This window comes from Leiobunum rupestre, chromosome 8 (genome assembly GCF_980474605.1).
Source record: "Leiobunum rupestre chromosome 8, qqLeiRupe1.1.hap1, whole genome shotgun sequence".
NCBI lineage: Eukaryota > Metazoa > Arthropoda > Arachnida > Opiliones > Sclerosomatidae > Leiobunum > Leiobunum rupestre.
The window spans coordinates 41,639,120-41,664,256 of record NC_143391.1 but is presented as its reverse complement, the minus strand read 5'-3'; the positions used below and the strand labels follow the sequence as shown (position 1 = coordinate 41,664,256).

General features: G+C 34.4%; 1 protein-coding gene across 4 annotated transcripts; it reads left to right on the top strand.

Moving 5' to 3' along the window:
• The first annotated feature begins 745 nt into the window (after positions 1-745).
• Klp31E (kinesin-like protein 31E) lies at positions 746-24,714 on the top strand. Of its 4 annotated transcripts, none has more exons than XM_090156823.1 (26): positions 746-1,240; positions 12,948-13,127; positions 13,206-13,248; positions 13,320-13,502; positions 13,826-13,882; positions 13,950-14,042; positions 14,106-14,234; positions 14,293-14,490; positions 14,562-14,677; positions 14,736-15,522; positions 15,595-15,652; positions 15,721-16,445; positions 16,514-16,582; positions 16,655-16,726; positions 17,790-18,171; positions 18,240-18,288; positions 18,835-18,892; positions 19,126-19,385; positions 19,519-19,668; positions 19,801-19,926; positions 20,030-20,166; positions 21,632-21,980; positions 22,043-22,334; positions 22,413-22,612; positions 22,801-22,914; positions 23,293-24,714. In XM_090156823.1, exons 1-25 carry the CDS (start codon positions 1,206-1,208, stop codon positions 22,871-22,873), a joined length of 4,821 nt encoding a protein of 1,606 aa, XP_090012949.1. In that variant the 5' UTR covers positions 746-1,205; the 3' UTR covers positions 22,874-22,914; positions 23,293-24,714. The 4 variants fall into 4 exon arrangements, with proteins under 4 accessions (XP_090012949.1, XP_090012950.1, XP_090012948.1 ...); XM_090156824.1 differs by having other exon boundaries at positions 22,801-22,889; positions 23,293-23,370; XM_090156822.1 differs by lacking the exon at positions 22,801-22,914 and having other exon boundaries at positions 747-1,240.
• Positions 24,715-25,137: the final 423 nt, after the last annotated feature.

Below are 25,137 nucleotides of genomic sequence, written 5' to 3'. Positions count from 1 at the left end.
GTTAACTTAATTTAAAGAATAATAAAGCTATTTATTAAATAATATGAATAATATTTTGGTTATTTATTTAAAATTCTGATAAAATAAATGTGAATACTGGTTTAAAAACTTGAAACCTGTGAAAAACAAAATAAACTTTGGTTAGGCTTAGCAATTAACTAATATAACTCAATATAAGCATATTACTTTAATTAAATAAATGTTTTAAATGAAAACTTATGATTTGATCTTTATCTAATAAGTTGTATATCCCAAACTTTCCAGAAGTTTTTGAAAAACAATGCAAAAATGATTAACTAGTTGAATTTACCGCCATAGAAAACTATTAAATATCCCGCTGATTTTTTACATTTAAGGGGGGGCTCGGACAGCGCTCCTAGTGTTAAAAAAAGGTATTCGCGGAAATACATAGGAGAGGAAATCTTTGCCTGGGCCGCTATGAGCGCGAAGCAGATCTCGAGACGGCCGTGCTTGAGCTAAATAAACTATAACTTTTTATTTCTTTTAAGAAAAATAAATTTCTTTCAAGAATAATACAGAATTTTATTTATCTCAAGAAAAATTTAAATGCCTCTGAAGATAATTATTTTCTGTTGTTCTCATAGCATAAAAAAACATTTATATTAACGGACTACGTTTTCATGACGTAAGGACTATATTAATGACGTAAAAAATAAATCGAATCAGAATGGGCGGACGAACATAAATTTTAAACCGGATGAAATCATGAAATGCACAGTCGCGTTTGTTGACAAATGGGAAATAGCATCTCAGTTAGTGGCGGAGAGTATCGTTTGACTTCATTTAGTACTATGACTCGTATTTCGAATTTAAATTTTAGACAACCAGCATTCGCTTAGATTGAAAGTGTAGATACTAATTACGATAATGACTCGTAACGCGTTATTTCGGTTTTACTTCAAAGATTTGGGCCTCGGTTACGTATCTGAGTTGAGCTGCTGAGGCTGCCAGGCTGGAGCCCAGCCTGCAAGCCTAAAGAGTCCTAGTTGATATTGATTTTCGCGTTTAAATTAAGTTATTATAATTAGTCATTTCGCGTGAGATAGTATGATCGAAAGATTTATTTAAATAATTCCAGTTAGTGGCTCTGTAACATGACTGATAGTTCAACATTTTAAGTGCATCTGATGATACGAGGTGCAAATAGTTTCTCATAAATTAGTATTCAATTTGCAAGGATTGCAATGGCAGATGATACAAGTGTGAAAGTGGCGGTTAGGTAAGAATATTTTTGTACACCACTATCTAAATAACGAGCATAATACTTGAGTGTATTGGGAATGTTCATATAGTTAATTAAAAGTGAACAGTGGAGTAGCCAGAAATTTGTCAAGGGGGGTCAAACTATGTGAATGTTAAGAGGGGGTGGAGAAGGAGGTGGAATTTAAGTTTAGTCAAAGGTAGGCCCAAGGGTAGGTCTGGACCCGGAAACCCCTCCTTTTCTATGCCACTGCAAGTGAACTGTCAACGATTAACCCTATTTTCAGTTTTCTGGACCTACAGAATTTTTGGATAATATTTACGGTTCTTTAAAAAGTTTTAATCTGCAGGCAACGTTGTAATTTTTCCCCAGCAAAGGCACGCAGGTTTTGTAATGCTCTACCATGTTTGAAATAGCCCTAAAGACTATTTTGCACTCTTAGTTCTTACTATTTGCTTAGTAGTCTCTTAATGGTTTATTTCTTCTCAGGAGTTCCCTGTTAGTGAAAGATATTAATTTCATGTAAAATTGGACTAAATTAAAAAGCTTCCATGGTTTAAAAAAATAAATATTAATAGAAATGTTGTCGCTTGTAGTGTAACTCAAAAAACTGAGCAGTAGAAAGTGGATCAATTAAACAATTGCTTAGTACAGAAATGACCTTTGAAGTCACATTTGTATTTAAAGAAACTACCTCAAACAATAATTTTTTTTTACTGCTGATCCACTAAATTATACTTACTCAATATTCTTCGTCAATATTAATAGCTTACAGAAGCACTCTTTATTGTCATGTTAGAAGACAAAAGTTGTGGAAAGTTGACTCATAACTCTTTACTGGGGCCCATCAGTGTATAATTTAATTATTTTTTTGTTATTCCACAATATTTTTTTTATATTATTCCATAATATTTTTTTATTTATATTCCATAATTAATAATTTTTTTCTTATATTATTCCATAATTAATAAAAAAATAACTTATATTATTCCGTAGTAATATTTATTTATATTATTCCATAATAATTTTTTACTTATATTATCCCATAATTAAATTTTTTTTTTACTTATATTATCCCACAATTAATAATTTTTTTACTTATATTATTCCATAATTAATAAAAAAAATTATTTATATTATTCCATAATAATTTTAATTTTTATTATTCCATAATAATTTTAATTTTTATTATTCCATAATAATTTTTTATTTATATTATTCCATAATAATTTTTTATTTATATTATTCCATAATAATTTTTTATTTATATTATTCCATAATAATTTTTATTTATATTATTCCATAATAATTTTTTTTTATATTATTCCATAATAATTTTTTATTTATATTATTCCATAAATAATCATCAGACATTCTGATTCTAAGAAAGTGTTATAAAAAATACAAATTAAAGCAATGTGGGTAAAGTTTTTAAAAAGGAAACACGCTTTTTTCTTTAAGTGTTTTTGGAAAGAATAAGACCCTTTTATTAGGGTTAATTTTCACGGTTGATTATGTTTAATGTAATTTCAAATTCAGAACAAGGACGAGTGTTTTGTATTTAATTCGTTACTAGTTAAGTTACAGTCCAAATAAAGACGATTGAATAAGCGAAGATTGTTTTTGTCGTCTGGCGAGATTTATATTTGAACCCAGATAACCACATTCATTGATGATTCGGCACTTATTGTAATTGCTAAAATAAAACCGGAGAATTAGCTAGGCCCATTGAGTTTTCTCTTTCTCAATTAGGGAAAATTCCACGGAAAATTGTAAAGAGGAATAGCAACTCAACCAATTTCAAATTCAAAGTAATTTATTTCCATTTTATGTAAATGGAGTTACAGGGTCAAGTCTCTAGCCCTCGCATATATGGTAAAATTAAAAAAATTAACACTAGAAAAAATAGAATAGTACCAGGTTAATTAAAACAGTTATAAAAATTCACAAAAATAATATTATAGGCCTATTAACTCGCTGCAATGTTATGATGTATACATTGAAAAATATATATATTAACTGGAAGTACCCAAGCTTTACAATTTCGAGATAGATTTTAAATTCTTATTGAAACTAAGCTGCTATTCCTCTTCTATAGGGAACTAATACTCCGTAGCTTTGGCTGTGGTCGCCATGTTGGGTAGAATTTTTTTTTCAATAGGAGAATGCATGGGTGACGTTGTGTGACGTAGAACTGTTATCTCCCTATAGTTTCTATGAAACTCCCAGTAAAAGTAAAATATTTTTTTAATTCCCTTTTTTAGTATAACCGCGATTTCCGTTCACTGGACGGCGTTTTCCTGCAAGCCTATTTGAACAAAAGGGGCGAAGGAAAGCCCTCCAGTTAAATTGGCTAATGTTTTAACGTCATGCCAACCCTCCGTAACGGCTCGTGTTCATTCAAGCCGAGGCAACAACCTTTGTGTTTATCATGGCGTAAAGATCGCTGTTTTGCTCGAGGGGTAAGACACTCTGCGAACTCTGTGTACACTGCCGTACCTTTGACAGTGCTAAATGGAACTCGCGAACTCTTGAAAATATGTACCTTTAACAGTGCTAAATGCACGAACTCGGTGTACAGATTATCTGAGACTGTCTTACCCCTCGGTTTTGCTACCGTAAAGTTTCCCCTTCAATTTCGCTTTTTTTAAATTAATTCGAATTAATAGACATATCCTGCCGGCTTCGTAACAGAGTCCAACATTATCTCCCTTTATTACGCAAATACTTAAAATTTGTTTACGTATCTAAAACCCGCGTGATTGTTAGCATAATTTAGTTCTAATTTCATCTTCAGCAACCCCATCGCTGCCGTAATCACCGAGAGATAAATCGAGGTCGAATCGTGTTCGTGTTTAATAATGGTCGTGACTGGGCTTAAACGTCACATTTCCACTACGGAAGAGGAACCCTCCTCTCCGAAATTTCCAAGACAGGTGAACGATTCCCTCCCTCGCGTAACCCTAGCAAGGTCAACTCATTGAGAGGGGGTTTCGAATCGTTTTCAGGGACACTCGTTTTGTCATAAGTAACGTAACAATTAGTATGCGAAAGGAATTTTGCAAATCCCAGCAAACACGAAGGAGACCTTGTCAACGCGTTTGTTTTGTTAACAGCACCTTTATCGCCACTGACAAATTGTTGAAAGCTGAGCAAAGAAAATTCAGGTGTCTTTTCCTTTTGGGTATCCAAACTCAAACTCAAACTCAGCCAATCCGATAATACTCGGAAAATTAATGTTTATTTTATTAACAAAACTCTTTGCGATATCAAAATATTTTTAAAGAGTTGTGACGTTTTTCAAATCCCACGACGTAATAAAAGTAGATTTAACCGTGGCCGCCATCAACTGGGAATAAAATTATTTTCAATACTTAAATAGGGAACTAACACTCCGTAGGGTTGGCTGTAGCCGCCATGTTGGGTAGAATTTTTTTAAATAGGAAAAGGCATGGGTGACGTAGATCTGTTGGCTCCCTATACCATTGGTGACTTCACTCCACGTATAACTTGGGAGCGTTGATAGTCAATTTTATGTTCCATTTAAATTCTTTATTTTTCCAAAAATAGTTGTTAGTTGTCATTGGTAAGCCTTTTAAGTTTCCCTAAGCCTTCCACTATTAAAATATTAATATTTTATATAGGAAGAGACAAGATACTACGTATCTGAAATTTATTTTAAAATTTCAACATCTAAATTTGCTTACAGCGGCGATCTTTCGGACCGCGGAAATTACCTTTTCAAGCCACGATTTGAACGAATTATTTATTATTATTATTATTAATTATTATTTCGATATTTTTGGATGTGTTAAATAAATTACCCAAGTGTCATACTTTCACTGTTATCTAACTTATGATTTTATAAAATGTATTCACTTCTTGTTACGTAAATAGCGGTAAAAGCTACATCGTTTTATGACGTTTTTGTGATATAATATTACCGAACCGGGCTCATTTTAGCAGAAGCGTATAATATACTTCTTGTAGAGTATTCATCGTCCTATACAGCTTATGTTATTCGTTTACGGTTTAGAAGATGCGCACTATATTTTTTATAGGTAAGAGTAATTTGTGATTATAGCGTCTTTACAAAAGTCTTCAAAAAAATATGGTTTATCAAAAACTCAAAAAGTAAATATCTCTTTGTAGTATATTTTAAATATTACCTCCGTAGGCGGAGAAATAAGTGTGGTAAATTTTCAGTCGTGTCGCGCAGTTTCGCAGGGAAAATCGCCCCCATTGAAAACTGCGTCGAGCAGGCGGGGTTAAATTTTGTCCCAGATGGATGATTATGGAAGATAACTTCTCCCGTAAGAAATGTTATATACTTCTGGTGCGACGTCATTTATTTTTCCGAACCTATGCGGCATGCCTACGGGGTTACAATGTCATAAAACGAATTTTCGGTACTTAATCGGATTAGCTAATGGAATAATGTCCTCCCCCCCCTCCTACGAAGCGCGGTATCTAGAAAAATTGCGAAAGGATGAATTTGGGGTGGGCGCGAAACAATTTCGCCTTGGTTTTTCGCTTCTTTTTCGACGTAGGTTGACGAGTGTCGGATGCTTTCCCATAAAAGGGCATCCTGATCGCCTTTTCACGTCGCGAAACCCGCTCAATTTCTTAATCGTTTCTCTTTAGTACGTTTTTCCACCTTAATCTAGTCTTACAAAGTATTCACCTCGTAATCATCGATCAAATCCCTCGTTTCGCAATCATTACCACGAATTATTTGCTTTTTCTGTTAATTTATTGGGATAAGCGCTTTTCATCAATTTTTTGAAACGCGCCTAATTTGTCCGATAGAAATTGAAGGGTTCGGTCTTCGTTTGGTCATAAATTAATAATTCTCTCAAGTTTGAACGTTCGATGTTCAGACCAATTCGTAAGGACCTCCGTAATATGTAAACATTACATAATAACTCGGAAAGTGTGCCACCAAGGCATTTTCGTTAATGAAACCTTTTTCACGGTATATGACGTAAATTACGTCACTTTCAACTCCGTGACGAAAAACGCATCATCAGCTTGGGAAACTGAAGTTAAATTTAAAATTCAAATTTATTAGAAAATAAAAACTTGTTCTTTGCATTTGTTAAGGGGCCAAGTCATCATGCGACTTATAGGCCCTTTAAGATTTACAATTTAGTAAAAACATTGGGTGAATATCAACACACTAGCGCATGTGCGATTTTTAAAAATAAAATAAAAATTTTGATACTCTAGACGATTCTCAACTTTTCTGTGTCAAAAATATTTTGCGGAAATTAAAATTCGCGGAGATATTAATTCTGGAAAATTAACCAACATTAACGTTGTCTAGCGTTACTTCCCCGTTTGTGGTATAGTAGGATACACGAAATCTTCCGTTTTGTGCAATAATGGGCGGGGACAAAGTATTTTCTATTTTTAGTTCCACATCGAGATATATATATCGAAGTGGGACTATTGCTATGAACGGATTGTCGTTAAGTGTTGTTGTTTGTGTGTTTGTTGTGGAAAAGCGACGACACGGTAGATGGAGCTGCGAAAAATAATTTATTAATATATTTTATATTTTTGGCCTGGCCGGGGCTCGAACACAGACAGCCGCTCGCCGCGTAATCTCTATTAAACCCCACGGCCTACCAACCTAGCCACGCCGTCTTCAATATACATTCGCTTGAAATTTTACCCTTGAACAGTTTTTTTCTTCCATTGGGGCGGGACGAAATTTTGCGTTTACTCAAAAGCGGGGCAAGTAGATTGTGAACTAGTAGTGCCCGTAAAGGCAGGAGAGCGCTGACGGTGCAGTCTGCGGATCGGACTGAGGATTTGCGGACAGCCATATTCCGTTCTCTTTTCGAATCACATAGGCTTTTTCGCCCGTCAATTTTCTCCCTCGCCCCTGAATCGCGAAGCCCCGCTGACTGTGCGGTCTGCGGGTCGGACTGGAGATTTGCGGACAACCATATTCCGTTCTCTTTTCGTATCACATAGGCTTTTTCGCCCGTCAATTTTCTCCCTCGCCCCTGAATCGCGAGGCCCCGCTGACGGTGCGGTCTGCGGGTCGGACTGGGGATTTGCGGACAACCATATTCCGTTCTCTTGTCGGATCACATAGGCTTTTTCGTCCGTCATTTTTCCCCCTCGCCCCTGAATCGCGAGGCCCCGCTGACGGTGCGGTCTGCGGGTCGGACTGGGGATAATAAGTGTGGCACTTTCTTATCGAAACCGTGTTTGGTCAAAAGTAAGAAGTGTGGCACTTTCTTATCGAAACCGTGTTTGGTCAGAAGTAATAAATGTGGCACTTTCTTATCGAAACCGTGTATGGTCAGAAGTAATAAATAAGTGTGTCACTTTCTTATCGAAACCGTGTATGGTCAGAAGTAATAAATAATTGTGGCACTTTCTTATGGAAACCGTGTATGGTCAGAAGTAATAAATAAGTGTGGCACTTTCTTATGGAAACCGTGTATGGTCAGAAGTAATAAATAAGTGTGGCACTTTCTTATCGAAACCGTGTATGGTCAGAAGAAATAAATAAGTGTGGCACTTTCTTATCGAAACCGTGTATGGTCAGAAGTAATAAATAAGTGTGGCACTTTCTTATGGAAACCGTGTATGGTCAGAAGTAAAAAATAAGTGTGGCACTTTCTTATCGAAACCGTGTATGGTCAGAAGTAATAAATAAGTGTGGCACTTTCTTATCGAAACCGTGTATGGTCAGAAGTAATAAATAAGTGTGGCACTTTCTTATTAAAGGGAGAGTGACCGAAAAAAAACAGTTGGTCTCATTCGATAGAACTCTTTAACGCGCACGCAGTGCCGTTAATTTCCGCCCCCTCCGACCAACCCCCTTAAAGGGAGAGTTACCGGGAAAAAAAGTTGATTTCATGAGGGTGGGCGGTGGCCACTCTTTAACATAGGATGGTGAATTTTATTTCAAACAATAGGAAATCACATGGGCCCAACAGATTTTTTATTAGTTTGCCCACCCGGGTCAGCTGATGGTGGGCGGCATCCACTCTTTAACTTAGGGTGGCAATTTATTTATAAAAGGATAATAAATCACGTAGCCTCATTAGCTTTTGTATTAGTTTGCCTACCTGTGTCTACTAAGGGTGTATATATTTGTCCACTCTAATACACTGATGTGGAACTAATATTACGGCCTGGGCCCTTTAACTTAGGGTGGCAATTTATTTATAAAAAGATAATAAATCACGTAGCCTCATTAGCTTTTGTATTAGTTTGCCTACCTGTGTCTACTAAGGGTGTATATATTTGTCCACTCTAATACACTGATGTGGAACTAATATTACGGCCTGGGCCGACTTGTTTCTTGGTAATATGTCGCGATGCTAAACGGCCCATCGTGATTCAAGGTTCGTAGAGAAAAATACAGGCATCGTGATTAGCAAGAATGGGGTTGGGGTAGCGCCGCGCGCCCCCAGCACGAGAGCGTATCGTTCCGCGTGCATTTGCTAAGTGTTTGTTACGGGTTCTGCCTTCTAGAAGGCTACGTGTTACGGGAATTTCGGAAATTCTCTGTTAGCGACAGCAGCACCCCTTCGGCGACGTTAAATCCATTTGTTGGTCAGATTTTTTTCTAAGTGATATATCCAGGTAGGAACTACTATTATTAATCCAAGGTTTATGATTATATTTTGGCATTTTACCACGATAATTTTAACACGCGTCTTGCCTTCGAAGATGGGTGCTATACCAAAATTTGCAAGAGGGCCCGCGGGCAGTTTAACAAAATTTTGCAGAGGAGCGTTACTAGTTTCAGCGTAGAGAAGGACGAGTGGAAGGACAGTGGGTCTTCGGCGGAGTAGCGACTGAAACCAAAGCGTTTTTTATGGTCCCTAGTTATCAATAAAAGGGATGCTGCCACTCCAATAATAAAAACAAAAAATAACACGGACTTCTGGAAATGAGTAGTTCCGGACGGAAATATTTAAATAAAAAAATTATAAAAATTACGATTCACACTTTTTAAAACAGATTTTCAAAGTTTGTAGTTCAATTTTACTTCCTCTAACCTAACCATAAAATGACAATTCAATAGTATCATATTTGAAAATATTCTGATTTTCTTAATATTATCCAAGAAAACGGGATAAACCTAAAGTCCCCAAACCACCCCTCCTATTTTAGTGAAATCAAATTTAAATCGCGCCTATTTAGTAATAAATCAAAAATTTGAATTTCAGCTCCGTATTCCATATAGCTTTAGAGATACCGGCTTTGAAATTTTATCCTGGACGCTGTCGAAATTTCAAACCTTTAAAAAATCCCGTTTTTAACTAATTATATTTAAGGAATGGTTTCGCTTTCCAGGATGATATTTTTAAGTTTGATATAACAGTTGGTATAGTCCACAAATAAGGTGTAACAACTGGGAAAAAATTAGTATTATTTTTTATAGAAGTTTTCAAAGATGCTTGATAAATCGCGGTTTTTGTTCCACATTTTTAAACAACTTCCAAATTCCGTACTGTAGATATTATATTATTAGTGATGACTTGTAGTAGGTAAAAAAGGGTCGGGAAGCACGAAAATAGATCTAAAATATATTATGAGGTCACGGTTTGCAGATACGACACTTGAATTATTGGCTTTTTTCGAAAATTGCAAAATCGAAGCCTTCTTTACTTGCGATTTCAAGTTGGTGAGAAACTAAAATTGCTGAAAACTGTATTACCACTGGAAAGATAAGGCAAATACCATAAGTAACATCATATACACAAGTACGAAACTACCTATTCTATCAAACTCTTAAATATTTCATGATAGTTTGTTTCGTCAATATACATGTACATCATTACAGGCTAAAGACAGAACTCTCCAATAGTTAATCGGAACGTATTTTATGCATTCATTTTGTTTATGACGGAACTTCATTTTGAATTTGAGATCTAAATGTGTTTTGGCTGATATATAATGCCACCAAAGAATAGGCAGAGTCGAATTTCGTTTTCCAAATCCTTAGATTACGCTGCTTACGCAACCACTCGGTGAGAGACTGTCATTAACCGATATCATTCAGTGTCATACTTATATTTATTATGTAACTTATGAAAATACTTATAGAAAGTTACGCCACATTCACCAATAAATAACTTTTACATCTATTTTCGTGTTTCCCGACCCTTTTTTACCTATTACAATTCATCACCGATAATATATCTACAGTTCGGAATTGGGAAATTGTTTAAATAAATCTGTGGAACAAAAACCGCTATTTAGTGAAACCGTTCCTTAAAAATATTTAGTTAAAAACGGGATGCTTTAAAGGTTTGAAATTTCGACCGCGTCCAGGCAGGCGCGGTTCTAGAAAATTATTCCTAGGTGGGCCCGTACTTCAGGAGCGCTTCAGGAAATAAAAGGCGTTGGAAGTTTATATAAATCATAAATTTATGGGTGGGCATGGGCCCATTGGGCCACCCCATGTTATTGTTAATCCATGGCCACCCCCTAGAACCGCGTCTGCGTCCAGGGGAAAATTTCAAAGTTGGTATCTTTAGAGCTATAATGAATAAGGAGCTGAAATTTTGGCTTTCTTATTAAACATGCGGGAATTAAATTTGGTGAAAGTTTTACTAAAATCAGAGGGGGTGGCGTGGGGACCTTGGGTGATTTGACATGGATTGATACCATTCTGTTTTCTTGGATAATATTAAATAATCAGAGAATACTTTCAAATATAATACTTTTTAATTGTCGTTTTATGCTTAGCATTGAGTAACAATTATCTAATCTCTTGCATATCTTGTTATATTTTTTGCATCCATTATAGAATATGGAGTTAAATTTTTTGGATTTTCTACAATATGGTGTTAATAGTTAGTCAGGAGTGGAGTTCTGTTATTTTGTGAACTATTTAGTATTCTTTTGGGCCATTTATATTGTTATGGATGAATTTCAGACAAAAATAATCTTATTTGATTTACATTTAAAAGGTTGCATCTATTAATTAATGGCTTAGTTGGTGATGACCAATTTGTATTAAAAATGTCTTATCGTTCTTTTGTATAATTTGTTATCAGTTTAAGTGGTTTCGCGATGTATTACCCCAAATTTGCACACCATAAATGATATACGGGTAAAATAAGGCATAATATATTTGAATTAGTTTTTCTGGGAAATAATAATTTACATTGAAATAGTTTGTAGCTTGCGCAATTAAGTTTTTTCTCGATCGCTTCAGTGTGAGTATTGAAAGAAAAATTTTGGTCGAACCAAACACCAAGATATTTGTAACAGGAAAATACAAACCTTAATTTTTAAAATGCACAAATTAGTATTTTTATTCGTGTTATGAAAAATTATGTATTCAGTTTTAGATACGTTTAGTTTTAGTCCATTGCTTTTTAGCCAGTCGTTAATTGTGTTAAGGGCTGAATTTGCAATTTTAATAAGTGCTTCAAGGACTAGGTGGCTAAGTATTACAACTGTGTCATCTGCATAAATGAATTTAACCCCTTGTAAAAACACTGATATGGGCCTATAATATATAGGGTTATTGCGATCATCTTTTTATAGATTGGCGTAATACAAGCTTTTTTTAGATTATCAGGATAAGTACCACTAAAGGTACTTAGGAAAACTAATGACAATAAAATTAGCTCAGTGATATATTTTATTGGTTTAGGGTGAATACCCTCCCACTCAGGGGCTGAGTTAAGGGAAAGATATTTTATAATTTCTGCAAAGTGGTTACATCATAAAGAGCAAAGGTTGAGCCATTTCTACTACAATCTATGGGATCTTCAAGATTTTTTGGTTGAGGTATAATAGCTGTAAAATGTTCATAGAATTTATCCGGCAAAATGTAAGTGAAATGTATTTTGGAAAAGCACAGATTTCCGCACTGTAACAATCTATAGCGCAAGGATTATAAGAATTTTGGTTACACATATTTTTATGTTCCATGTGAAACAAGGTGAAATTTTTCCTATGGAAATGTATGAGTAATTTATTTTACACATGCCACTGTGTTATAATGGTTTTTAAGTTGAGGATTTTTCTCGCTAGAGGTGCTTATATTTTTGAGTGATGTTGATTCCATCACTCGGCTATCAGTCATTATTTTGACTAACTGACACACTTATGGAACGTAATAGACTTATGGTTTTATAATTGGGCTAAAATGTTGAAAATACTCTAATTATTATCATTACTAAATAAAACAATGACTATTTTCTCTAAAGTTGTAGTACCCTTATGTTTATAATTTTTTTTCCATCTTGATGTTAGGCTCTTCAAATCCCTGACCTTGTAAAAAGTTATGACAGCTATAATTAAAATTGCATTAATAACTAGTTAAACGAGAGTGAAGTATTGTGATAAAAATGGCGAAAAATTAAATGAAGGTAATGACCCTTTCGCCATTTAATTACTACAAATTATTTAAAACAAATCTGTTTTCTTATACCATTTTCTATTAAACGTACAAATTTATTAGCCCTCCTTCAGAATGTGTTTTTTTGTTCGTACAGTTTGTAAAGTTTTATTACCCATATGCATCAAGGCAACTGTTTGGGTGGTCTTACTTACTCTGCTTTTGCCACATAAACTTAACAAAATGTTTTTTGGGGGATCTTTACAGGGTATTGTAGGTTTGGGGGTAGGAATTATGTACAATCGACCATACTTACACCACTGAAATTGACTTTAATCAAATTTCTTAATTAAGTCTACAATAATTGTAGCACAAATTTATTTCTTATTATAGAATCCGACCACAAATTCCCCGTGAACTACTTGAAATGTGTCATGTCTGCACCTCAGTCACTCCTGGAGAACCACAGGTTGTTTTAGGAAAAGATAAAGGTTTCACATTTGACCATGTTTTTGACACAAATTCGTATCAAGAGAGTGTTTATGAAACATGTATTGGCCCTCTAATTGAAGGGTAAATTAATTCATCTTAATCAATATTTTAACTATAAGTATATTATTAGGTATGTAAATGCTGATTTCAATTTTACAGGTGTTTAGAAGGATACAATGCAACGGTCCTAGCTTATGGCCAGGTGCTAAATCTTATTAACTTTCCCCCCAAATTCTGTATACATAAATTTTAAGATAAAATGCATTATTTCAGACTGGATCAGGCAAAACCTACACAATGGGAACTGGATTTGATATCAACATGACAGCTGATGAAAGGGGAGTAATTCCGCGTGCTGTTGAACATCTCTTCAAAGGAATTACTGAAAGACAGAAAAAAGCAGTTGAAATCGGGGAACCTCCTCCAGAATTCAAAATTAATGCTCAGTTTATGGAGGTTTGTTTGGTTTAGTGAATTATTTCACCTGCTATTAGCATAAGTCTAAAACTATTTCCATAAGTGCATCAGTTAAGTGAAACTTATTACTGATATGTGGAATGATGAGGAATTGATGTCTTTAGTGATAAAAATACTCAATCTAAAAACAAATTATATTTGTTCATACTCCTCAGCACAACTCCATGTATGAGCTCATTATAATTATGAGGCCAAGAGCATAGAGAGCAGAGGGAACTAACACTCTTATCTTAAATATGATGTTTAACATAAACTTGTGCTATTATTATATAGTAAATTTCTTTTTTCTTTACCATTTATAGCTGTACAATGAAGAAATTAATGATCTTTTAAATACGGGTGGTGATTTAGATGATAAGGTATTTTAAAAAAAAAATTTGGTTTGTATTCTGACACTTGTTTTTAAAGTTTTTATGAACTTTTTAGGGAAATAAAATGCATATTAAAATTCACGAAGATGCCAGGGGAGGAATTTATACTGTGGGTGTTATGACCAGAAGTGTCACTAATGTGGAAGAGGTACTTTTGTAACGTGCTCATAATATTCAGTTCCATCCAGTTTGTAATGATATTTTTCTATAGACTCTACAGTGTTTAAAAATGGGAGCTCTTTCTCGAACAACTGGTAGCACACAAATGAACACCCAATCCTCCAGATCTCATGCAATATTTACTCTACATGTCAAGCAGCAAAGGATAGTTAAAATTGAAGTAAATAAACACAAACGGAAGTTTAATTAAAACTATCTTATTATTTTTTTGTTTATAGAGTTGTAGAAAAGCGGAAAGTGATATGGAAGATGAAAACTTCCAAGAAACGTTGCCAGAACAGGAGCCAGGTTTAAATGAGTTTGAAACTTTAACTGCCAAGTTTCATTTTGTTGATTTGGCTGGTTCCGAACGTTTAAAAAGAACTGGTGCTACGGGTGAAAGAGCCAAGGAAGGCATTTCCATAAACTGCGGTTTGGTGAGATTCATTTTGTTATTTATCCATTTTTATGTAACATTGCTAAAGATAAATTTCATTAATTATTGAAGCTTGCCCTTGGAAATGTGATTTCTGCACTTGGTGATAAATCTAGGAGAGTTTCGCATGTACCCTACAGAGATTCTAAGCTCACAAGATTACTTCAAGATTCCTTGGGTGGAAATAGGTTTGTTCTTGAATCTTCTTTGTATTAATTTTCAATTTATTATCATAATTTTTTTTAGTCGAACTTTAATGATCGCTTGCGTCTCCCCTTCTGATCGTGACTTTATGGAGACTTTAAATACCCTGAAATATGCAAATAGAGCTAAAAACATTAAGAACAGAGTCATGCTTAATCAGGACAAGTCCAGTCAAACAATTTCTCTACTTAGAAAAGAAATACAGAGGCTGGAATTGGAGCTTATGGAATATAAACAAGGAAAACGTATTGTGGGTGAAGACGGTAGCGAACAAATTAATGACATGTTCCACGAAAACACTATGCTTCAGACGGAAAATAATAACCTAAGAAGCAGAATTAAGGCTCTCCAAGAAACTGTCGAAAGGTTAACTGTCAGAAACTCTGAACTTTTGGCTGAGAAACAGGCAGGAGCTTGGATTACATCGGAAGATGGTTCTAAGTCCGACATAACCGAAATGATTCAGGGTTATATAAAAGAAGTGGAGGACATTAGGGCGAAATTAATGGAATCTGAAGAAATGTGTGCTATTTTGAGGAGAAATGCTCAAAGATCTCAATCCAGGGTTATGCTTAGTCCAACAAATGTCGCTATGTCTGGCCATTACGATATTATTGAAAGTGAACATCAAACGGTGTTTGAAGTCTTGGAAGATGCTAAGAAAGATGTGAGGAAACTTAAGAAGAAAACAAAGAAGGTGATGCATGAAGCAGGTGGAAATGAAATGGTAACATCAACTATGACGGAAGGTGGAGCCAGTGATGGAGAAGAAGAGAAACAGGATGAGAGCGAAATGGTTGGAGACTATGACGAAGATGAAGACAAAGATGTAATTTTAGTAATTCTTTAAAAATTAGTTGTATTACTTAAATCTTACTCATGAATTATAATTATTAATTAGGTTAATGGGGTTGATGAACAGGATGAAAGTTCTGATTCTGAGGGGGAAGAGGACAAAGGTAACATTGAATGTTAGTGTATGTAATATTTCAAACTTTAATGGCTGATTCCTTATTCATTTTTACAGAGCGCATTCATGAAGACTTGGCGGACTTAACGTGCGAGATTACGATCAAGGAGAAGTTAATTATGGAGTTGGAACAAAGTCAAAGAAGGCTAATTACCATGCGCCATCATTACGAAGAGAAATTAACTCAACTTCAAATGAAAATTAAAGAAACAGAACTGGAAAGAGACAGAGTGTTGTCCAATTTGAACATTGGTAAAGAAAATCAGGGCGAAGAGAAAGTGAAGAAAGTCAAAGAACAGTTTGAGAAGAAGTTGTCCACTTTGCAAAATGAACTGAAGAAGATGCAGGCAGCCAAAAAGGAACATGCTCAGTTGATGAGAACTCAATCAAAGTATGAACAACAAATGAAACAATTGAAAGATGAGGTTTTGGAAATGAAGAAAACAAAAGTCCGTTTGATGAAACAGATGAAAGAGGCATCATCCAAACACAAGCTTGAAGAGAAAAGAAGGTTGAAAGAAATGGAGCAGATTAAGAAGGATAGTCGCAAAAAAGATATTCAGCTGAGAAAATTAGAAACAGAAAAAAGGTTGAAGGAAAATATACTCAGACGGAAACAGGACGAAGTGAATGCCTTAAAGAGAATGGCTAAGCCCATGTCAGACAAAGTAGCTGGAAGAGTTGGTCATTCGAATATCTCATCACCATTTTTTTATGAAAAGAGAAAACACTCGTTTTCACCCAAACAAGCCAAACATAAGTGGCAGAATCTCGAGAAGAATGCAAGTGTTACGCCAATGAGTTATTGAAGTTTTTGAAAATTATATTAATTATCTGGTTATATTTCCAGATAACCAAATTAGTACTCAGTAAACAAAGTGTATATAACGTTGAACGAGATATGGATCGCTGGCTACATGTATGCTGTCCTTTTGTATTCCTAAACTCTTTAATATTTACATGGTTTTAATCTTGAATTATATATTTTTAGGAACGTGAAAAGCTTAGTAGAATTTTAGAGAAAATTGCTAGGAAAAGAGAGAAAGCTATTCAAGATGGAAAAGTTAGTATTTTTATTATCTTTATGTGTAAGTGTATCCATTACTATCTATAGTAAAACTTATCGTAATCTACCAAAAATATATAACCAATAGTTCTTTTTATAAATTCAGCTACACTTGCTGAACTGGTTTTTATGTTGCTCTTATGTCACGATGTCATAGCTTTAGTAGAATAGTTTTGACATGCACGGTTTGCACACGCACATGAAAATCCAAGGTTTCTCTCGCCCTAAGTGTGTGCTTATATTACCAAAGTTAAAGTTGTGACGTAGTAGCTTCATTCAAACAAGGCCACATAAATTTATAAAAACACCAATTGTCTTTTTCAACACTAATATGTAAATCAAAATTTGAGACTTGTATTATAGCCGCTCTTACTCTAGAAGGTTGTTGGGACTACACAATAATTATCCTATTATAATAAGATACGAATACTTCTTAGATATTCCCAATACTTCTTAGATATTCCCACGAAGGGAAGAGAATGTAACCTTGCAGCCACTGGGGGGAAATACTATGCTTAACTAGCAGGCCAGCTGGGAGTTCTCTCTCTGCCCTGCCTCTGCTTATCTCCTTTTATATTAATGCCACACTGGCGCCACTACTGTTGCCCTTGGGAGTTAGGCCTGTTAAGATAAGGGCCTGGCCATTTGGCCTACAAACAATATGGCTGCCACTGACCATGTTGGCTACCGCACTGACGTGCAATATTGCATGTCCATGGCTACAGTATTTATCACCATCAATCTAACTTGACAGGGTTGCCAGGAAAAGTCTGGGAATTTGAATATGGGTCTAAAAATCAGGGAATTTAATTCTGTTGCAAATAGGAAACCTTCACTAAAATAAAGGTTAAAAATACAAAATTGTAGCACAAAATAAGTAGGAAAAATCTCTGGAGATGGTCAGAGAAAACCTGGAAAAGTAAGGAAATTTGAATCTGTAAAAACTGTGGCAACCCTCCTTGATACAAAATTCAAGTTCTTTGGTTGAGTTATGAATTGCATAATTGCTCTGTGACATGTTTTTTATGTTTGTAGTATTAAGAAAATAATATCAATTTAGGATACTGACACCATAAGAGATTTGGAGGAGCAAATAGATAATCTCAGAGCGAATATTGACTATGTAAGGGAGAATATTTATGAGTGTCAAAGTAGCATTGCAGAAATTGAAGACACCAAAGATGATATGAGCGCCTTGGATGCCAATAACCTAATTAATAACATGAAGTTCGAGGAAGCGAGTTACATGATTGAAAAGTTGCTGAACATGGCAATCAGTCAGAGTTTCAATGCTGCTCAAAAAGACTCGTGCGTAAAAGAGCTTGAAGCAAAACTGCAACAAGTTGTAGAAAGTAATTCTGTACAGCAACAATTGTTACAACATCTACTTCATCAAAACAATGAGGATGCTTATAATGTATATTTACCATCGGCAGACCCAGGTTAGTTCAGTTATTTTGCTTTTATAGTTATATTTTAAAATTAGTACATTTTTTTCACATGCCATTAGATGGGTTTGAAAGTGCCTCATCTTCACGATCAGTATCACCTGTTGATAGGTAAAAAAGCCCTTTTTATATAGTCCCTACCCCTGGTGTTGGTGATAGAAATTAGATTTCTTTTAGTCCTTGAGCTTTGTGACTCAAATTTTGGTTTGCGGAAATTTTAACTACCAATCCAAACTTAAATTTTAGCCTCTGTCCCTAAATATTACGTTAATCTGTCATAACCTATCATTGTGATGTTTTTTTTGGGTTTATTCAGTTTTCTGATTGGTTTCCCTTTATTTTTTTCCTCAATATCCGCATGCTGCTTGCTTTCTTTAAATGAAATTTTTTCAATCATTCTTTTACCAACGGTGGTATTATATTTTTCTTATTTACAATCCTTTCTTCTTATTTTTTCATTCTATAGTGTTGTGTTTTTTACTTTCTTAGCTAGTTTTGTTGATTTTCTTTTTGTGTTCTTGGTTTGGGTTTAAACCCATAGGATCATAATTTGCTTTTGCACTGCCAAATTATCCCCCAACTTCCTTTGCTCTGTTTTTACTTTGTTTATTCTACGGCCCACTCTCCGATTATTTTATTTGTGCAATGGAAATATAGCAGTGTAGTGGAATCTCAACAAAGTGGCAGTACTAATCAGTTTGCCAGGAGAAATAAGGTTGGTTTCTACATTTAACAAAAGTCTATAATATTATTCCAAAATTATGTTCTATTCCCATTCAAAAAGTTGTTTTACAAAACCTTTGACCAATTCTTTCCATGAGATTTTTTTTATCTGCTGTCACTTCGTGATTATCTCTCAGTAAAATTATTCCTCAAAGAGACATTCTTACGGAATAAAATTATAGACTTATGTTTTTAATTTATTTATGAATATTTTGGTTTCATTAGGCCAGGCGTAAAACAGCAACACCTGAGGATCTACTTTACCCGCGAGATAGTGGCATGGAAGCTGCAGCGTCCAGAGTAGAATCTCTTCAAAATATTCCGGAAAGCAGTTCAGCTATGAGTGGAATTCCAGCTTGTATGACAGCCAGTTGTCCTAAGGAAACCCTGGACCGCATTTTGATGCCTCCGCCACCCATGAATATCAGCGTAATTCAAGATTCAATCAATATGCACAGAGTTACGAGTGCTCCTGGATCTCTCAGGTTACCAAAATTTTTTATTGCTCTTGAAACTAGTTCATTGCTGGAGAATATTTTGGTTTTTTGCTCAAAATTTGTTGAAAGTGTGAACTGAAAACTAATAAAATGCATGATTTAACTCAAATAAATTGATTAGGGAGATGGTCGGAAAGCCTAAACTCGAACCATCGCCATTGCTAGGCAGAAAAATGTATGGCTATCCTGATGTGTCTCCTTCCTTAAGGCGCAAAAATTACGGAAACGCAAACAATTATCCTCCTTCTCCTCCTTCTAGACAGAATTCCGTGTAAGGCTTTTTCAAAATTGGCTCGAGTTTAAAGCTGCATTTGGCTCTCATTTTTGAGCGATAAATGATAGCTGATATGTCGTGGAATGGCCCCGCTAATTGCGCCAGTGTTTGTTTTTCTGATTTGCTTAGAGATACTACAGCATCCGATTATAGCCCGCCAGGCTCTCCTACTGGTAGCCGGCGTAACATTCAGCGTGATGACAATGTCTTCTCTAGGCTAACCAGTGGCATTAAGAAAACTAATAAACCAGACAGGTACTAATACCACTAAAAAAGTTACCTTATTCACACCTGTTTTTTCCTTCTTAATGGTTTGTGCTTGGCATGCCATAAGAATTTCTGTAATTTTAATCTACAGGGGAGTAATTGCATCCTATCAGGGAAGAACTCCACCTAAATCAGCACCATTGGTATGTACTCACATTGCTGAGGGTCACAGCAAAGCCGTTTTGTCTGTTACAGCTACTGACGATGTTTTGTTCAGTAGTTCTAAAGGTAATTTCCCCTATATGTATTTTACATGTAATAAATAAAATCAGGGTTGGCAGGTCACTTCCTTGATTAACGACGCACCCCTCGAAAGATTAAATGCGATTTAATGCGATTTAATGTGATTATTTTGATTAAATTCAATTTAATAACAATTATATTGATTAAATCAAGTTTAATCACGACTAGAATGTTTAAAATGCTTTATCATGAGTAAATGATTAAATATGCTTAAAATTATTTAAACCTGATTGAACCGATTAAATCTTGATTAGTATGATTAAATCTTGATTAGTATGATTAAATCGCGATTAGAAATTAGAACGAGAATCAAACACAATTGCAATAGAACCATCAATATTAATACTCAATATTAAATTATCGTACTTCGGTTTTGATTTTAATTAAAAATCTCGATTTGACCAATTATGATTAAATCTGATTAAAATGATTAAATCCTGATCATAAAGATAAGATTGTGATTAGAAGGATTAAATCTCGTTTAAATCTTGATTAGATTGATTAAATCTTGATTACCCTGATTTAATCATTTTACTATGATTAAGACGCACCCAAAATGGAAGTGGCCTGCCCTTCGGTTTAAACCAAGTGATTTTTTAAAAAAACCAATGGGTTTTTTAATAATTTGGTTTTTTTAATTATCTAAAAATTATTCCAAAATGTTTGTACATTTTCTTACCGAAATGATTACATTTTCAATACCTTCCTATAAATTCCTTGGGTTCTCTTATGTAGTATGTAACCCGAAAACATTGTCGCCATGTACCCTTCATCCTATATTTCACTTTATTTTATCTACTGTTTTTTGATAAGAATTAGAGTTGTTAATTTTCCGGAAAAATGAATTGCGGAAAATTTTACACAAATCGGAAAATACAAAATTGAAACATAAATCACTTTTTTAAGGGTTTTTAATGTTTAACTTTTTATTCCCATTAAAATGTTTAATAACAGTAAACATACTACAAAACATTAGTAGTGTTACATTGTTAATCAGTTTAAAGCTAGTGTAGAGGTTTAGTTTTACTTTTAGATTCGAAAAATGAGGCGAAAATGTAGCTTTATTTAAATTTGCAAACAATATTAGACTCGTTATTTTTCCGAAAAAAATAAAATGATTAAAGTTTTCCGGAAAAAAGGCCTCAGTAAAATAAAGCAGTGTTAAAAAACCTGATTTAAACCAAAAGTTCAAGTTCAAGTTTATTGGATTTCTTAAGTTTAGTTTACAAAAGTGAAATAGGGCTAAGTCATCTTGACTTGTAAGCCCTTTTTATAACGGTTATTAGATTGGATCATATTTAGACGAAAAAAAAAAGAAAAAAATGCACAGTATAATCAATGAAAATACAAGATAAGAATAGGAATAATATACAGTGCAGTAGTTTAACCTCGAAAAACCGGGTTTTTTTCCAAACATGAATAAAATGAAATTTCATTCATTATTTTTTAGATCGCACTGTTAAAATTTGGGACTTGCACACTGGTCAAGAAATTCAAAGTCTTGGTGGTCATCCGAACAATGTTGTGACTGTTAAATATTGTGAATATACAAGGCTGGCGTTTAGCGTTTCGGCTGCTTTCGTTAAAGTGTGGGATGTGCGTGAGAACCCAGCGAGATGTGTGAAAACTCTCACTTCATCAGGGGCGACGACAAATGGCCCTATTGTTCTCCAAACTCCTTCCAGAACGTCCCAAATGTCAGTTGGCGAAACTCAAATCAATGATATTGCCTTAAACCATTACGGAACCACCCTGTATTCAGCAGCGGGCAATATAGTGAGAATCTGGGACCTCAAAATGTAAGATGGTAATTAGCATAATAATTTTAAAAACTTAAAGGTGTCCATTTCATTTTTTGAAGGTTTTCTTGTATTGGTCGACTTAGTGGTGGCCATCAAGCCGCAGTCATGTGCTTGGCAGTAGACGATATTGGAATGGACAACAATTTGGTTGTGACTGGATCCAAAGATCACTACATTAAAGTCTTTGGCGTTGTTGATGGAGTGGGTGGCATTCACAGTCCAAAAGTAAATCTCGAACCACCTCATTATGATGGGATTCAATCCTTGGCTATTTGCGGAGATTATCTGTTTTCCGGGTCAAGGGATATGTGCATTAAGAAGTGGGATCTTTCAAATAATAGTTTAGTACAGGTCAGTCTTTTACAGATGATTTTTTCAGTTAGTGAACTAGTTTTTTAAGTCATATTTTGCTTATAAATACTTAAATAGTCATTGAATCAAGCCCATAAAGATTGGATTTGTGCTTTGAGTTTCTTGCCTTCTGGTGATGTTCTTCTCAGTGGTTGTCGAGGAGGCTATCTCAAGTTCTGGTCCACGGATACATGTCAGCAGATGGCCGAAATCAGAGCCCATATTGCTCCCATTAATGCAGTTACAACTAATTCTTCAGCTATTTTCACTGCTTCCAAGTAAGAGCTATATTAATTTCTTATCGCTTCTTAGAGTAAAATCCGTTTTTCTATCGACAATTATTAAAGTAACATGCTGCTATCCTCCGATCTTTTAGTGTAGCATGCCATTAAGGCTCGTAATTTTGCATTAGCCATGATAATTTCTTAATTAAAATCATCCAATTTTTTTCCTTTCATAATTTCAGTGAATCTGATATTAAAATATGGAATCCGCCTTCTGGGAAGTCTAGCTTCTCAACTTTCGATCTTGACTTTTAGAAACCAAATGGCGGAGGTCTCTTTCTCTTCCTAATTAACTCGTAATCTTAATATTAGTTTTTGTAGCTTGTGTGTTTTTGTCTTTTTGTCCCACTGATGAATCGCATGGGTGTCTTGCTGTTTTCTTCCCACTCTGTCTCTCTCAGACCTCGCACAAATCATTTCAATACACACCTTTCGGCGTGACTTCTTGGCTTTCTAAATTTCACTAACGTAAATGAACATCATATTCATTGTTTTGTCATTTTCAGAGTTAGTTCTAATCCGATAATGTTTTAACAAAACTGTTCACTTTTTTTTATAAACCTATATGAAAAATCCTTAAATGAAAACTTAGCTTGAATAGGGAAAAAAGCTTTTAGGCCTACTCTTTGAAGTGCCAAAGCACCAAAATAGTTAATGGTAGCATTTTATTTTAGTGACAACAATATTTCTGTGTGGAGACTGAGGGTGAGTAATGAAACATCCCCAGATTTCAGTGATTTTGGAGAGGAGAGATTTAATTGAAAAAGAGAAGAAATTCGTCCCTCCCTTCTCACTGATAAAATTACATTCCATTTGAGACTATTTATTTTTTTAATTCTCCTCTTTGGTTGTGATTTTATTTTAACAAATTTATTCCAGTTTTAATAACTTTTGTAAATAAATTCCTGTGCATTTGCTTTTGCATTTCTGTTTAAAAAAAAATTAAAATAACTTAATAGAACCAGAAAATTCTGGTATATGTATATAATTTCCTGATAGAATTTACCTTGGAGTCAAATCCACAACGAACATCCCTTGTAACGGCTACTTTTATTTAAAGAAATGATTTATTTATTATGAGTTAATACCAGCTCTGGTGAATTGGTAATACTTGCGCTTAGAATTTAAATTGATAAGTTTGTGTAAGTATTCTTTCCTTTATTCCACAAATCTTTATAAATTCCAGAAATATAGGACAATTTTTCCACGTTAACTCTGGGCAGTCTGTTTTAAGATAGTCCATATATATTATGAATATACAGATTAAAATTATAGATTGCGTGTACTTTGTAAGTAAGTGCAATTGCCTATTAACCTAAGAACAGCTATAATTATAAATATCGTAGTTGCTATGAATGAATATCAATACTTCAGACACTTACAAGTCTATAAATAGCTGTCTTTAGTGTATAAAAGAAAATCCGGTTTTCATTAACTAAATTTTCAAAGTTGCTATTTTGCCAAACTATTAAAATTTTAGTTTAAAAACTATAAAACCAGCCTCGCCGTAAAATTGTAAATATTGGTGTATCGTAGAAAATTAATTACTAGAAAAATACACATTTTCAAGTTTAAAAACCCTTTATTTTCTGTGGTACTAACTGAAGATTTCTAAACGTGTTGAATTGTGCCTATTAGGGTTTTTTTAAATATTTTGTTAATAAAAAATTATCTTAAATTCTGTAACACCCCGAAATTTGTATTCAAATTTCCTTTGATATATTTTACCATTTTTTTAATGTTGAATACAAAAAGTTTTCTTTTGGCTAAAACATTCCTTTTTGTTTTTAAAACTGTGATTACATAATTGGGTGATTTTTAAATTACATTTTTGCTCGCGACACCATCTGTGCATGTTTGGGTCTAATAGGCTTATTTACTGGTTTTTTGACCTTGACTTTCAAAATGTTTTATTTTTAAATTATCAATTGTTAGCGAAAATAGCTTTCAAAATAATGGGTACAAAAAATAACAAAATTAATATTTTGTTCCATAACCAAAAAATTAAATTGTGATTTTTATTTGTGCAAAGATTTTACTATAAAATGCAAATAATTGTGTTTGGATGGAAATAAATAAATGCGTTGGGACCATTATTTAAAGGATAATGTTTTTTTGTACCAGCTCTATTCTTTTTCCCCGAGATAGAGCAGGACACGTGAAATCAAAAAGTACGTTTGGTGTGTACTAAGTAGTAATACTGAAAATGAAATTGGTAGTGGTAGTAGGTTACATGACGTAGAAATAAGTGTGTAGACTATACTTAACTCTTCCAAATAAAGGATTTGGGTGTTATCTGAATATGTAAATGATATGTACCTTAAAGTACTTCGTTTTCCGCGTTTTTAGCACTTGGAACACAAGAATTAATGCACAACAGTGACAAAGTGAGAAAAAACATATCAACTTGTGCAATCGAAAACAGAATATTGGCGCCTGACGGCGCCGCGCACTCACTTCGCTCGAGCGCTGGGGGCGCACGGCGCCACCCCAACCCCATTCTTGCTATCACGATGGGC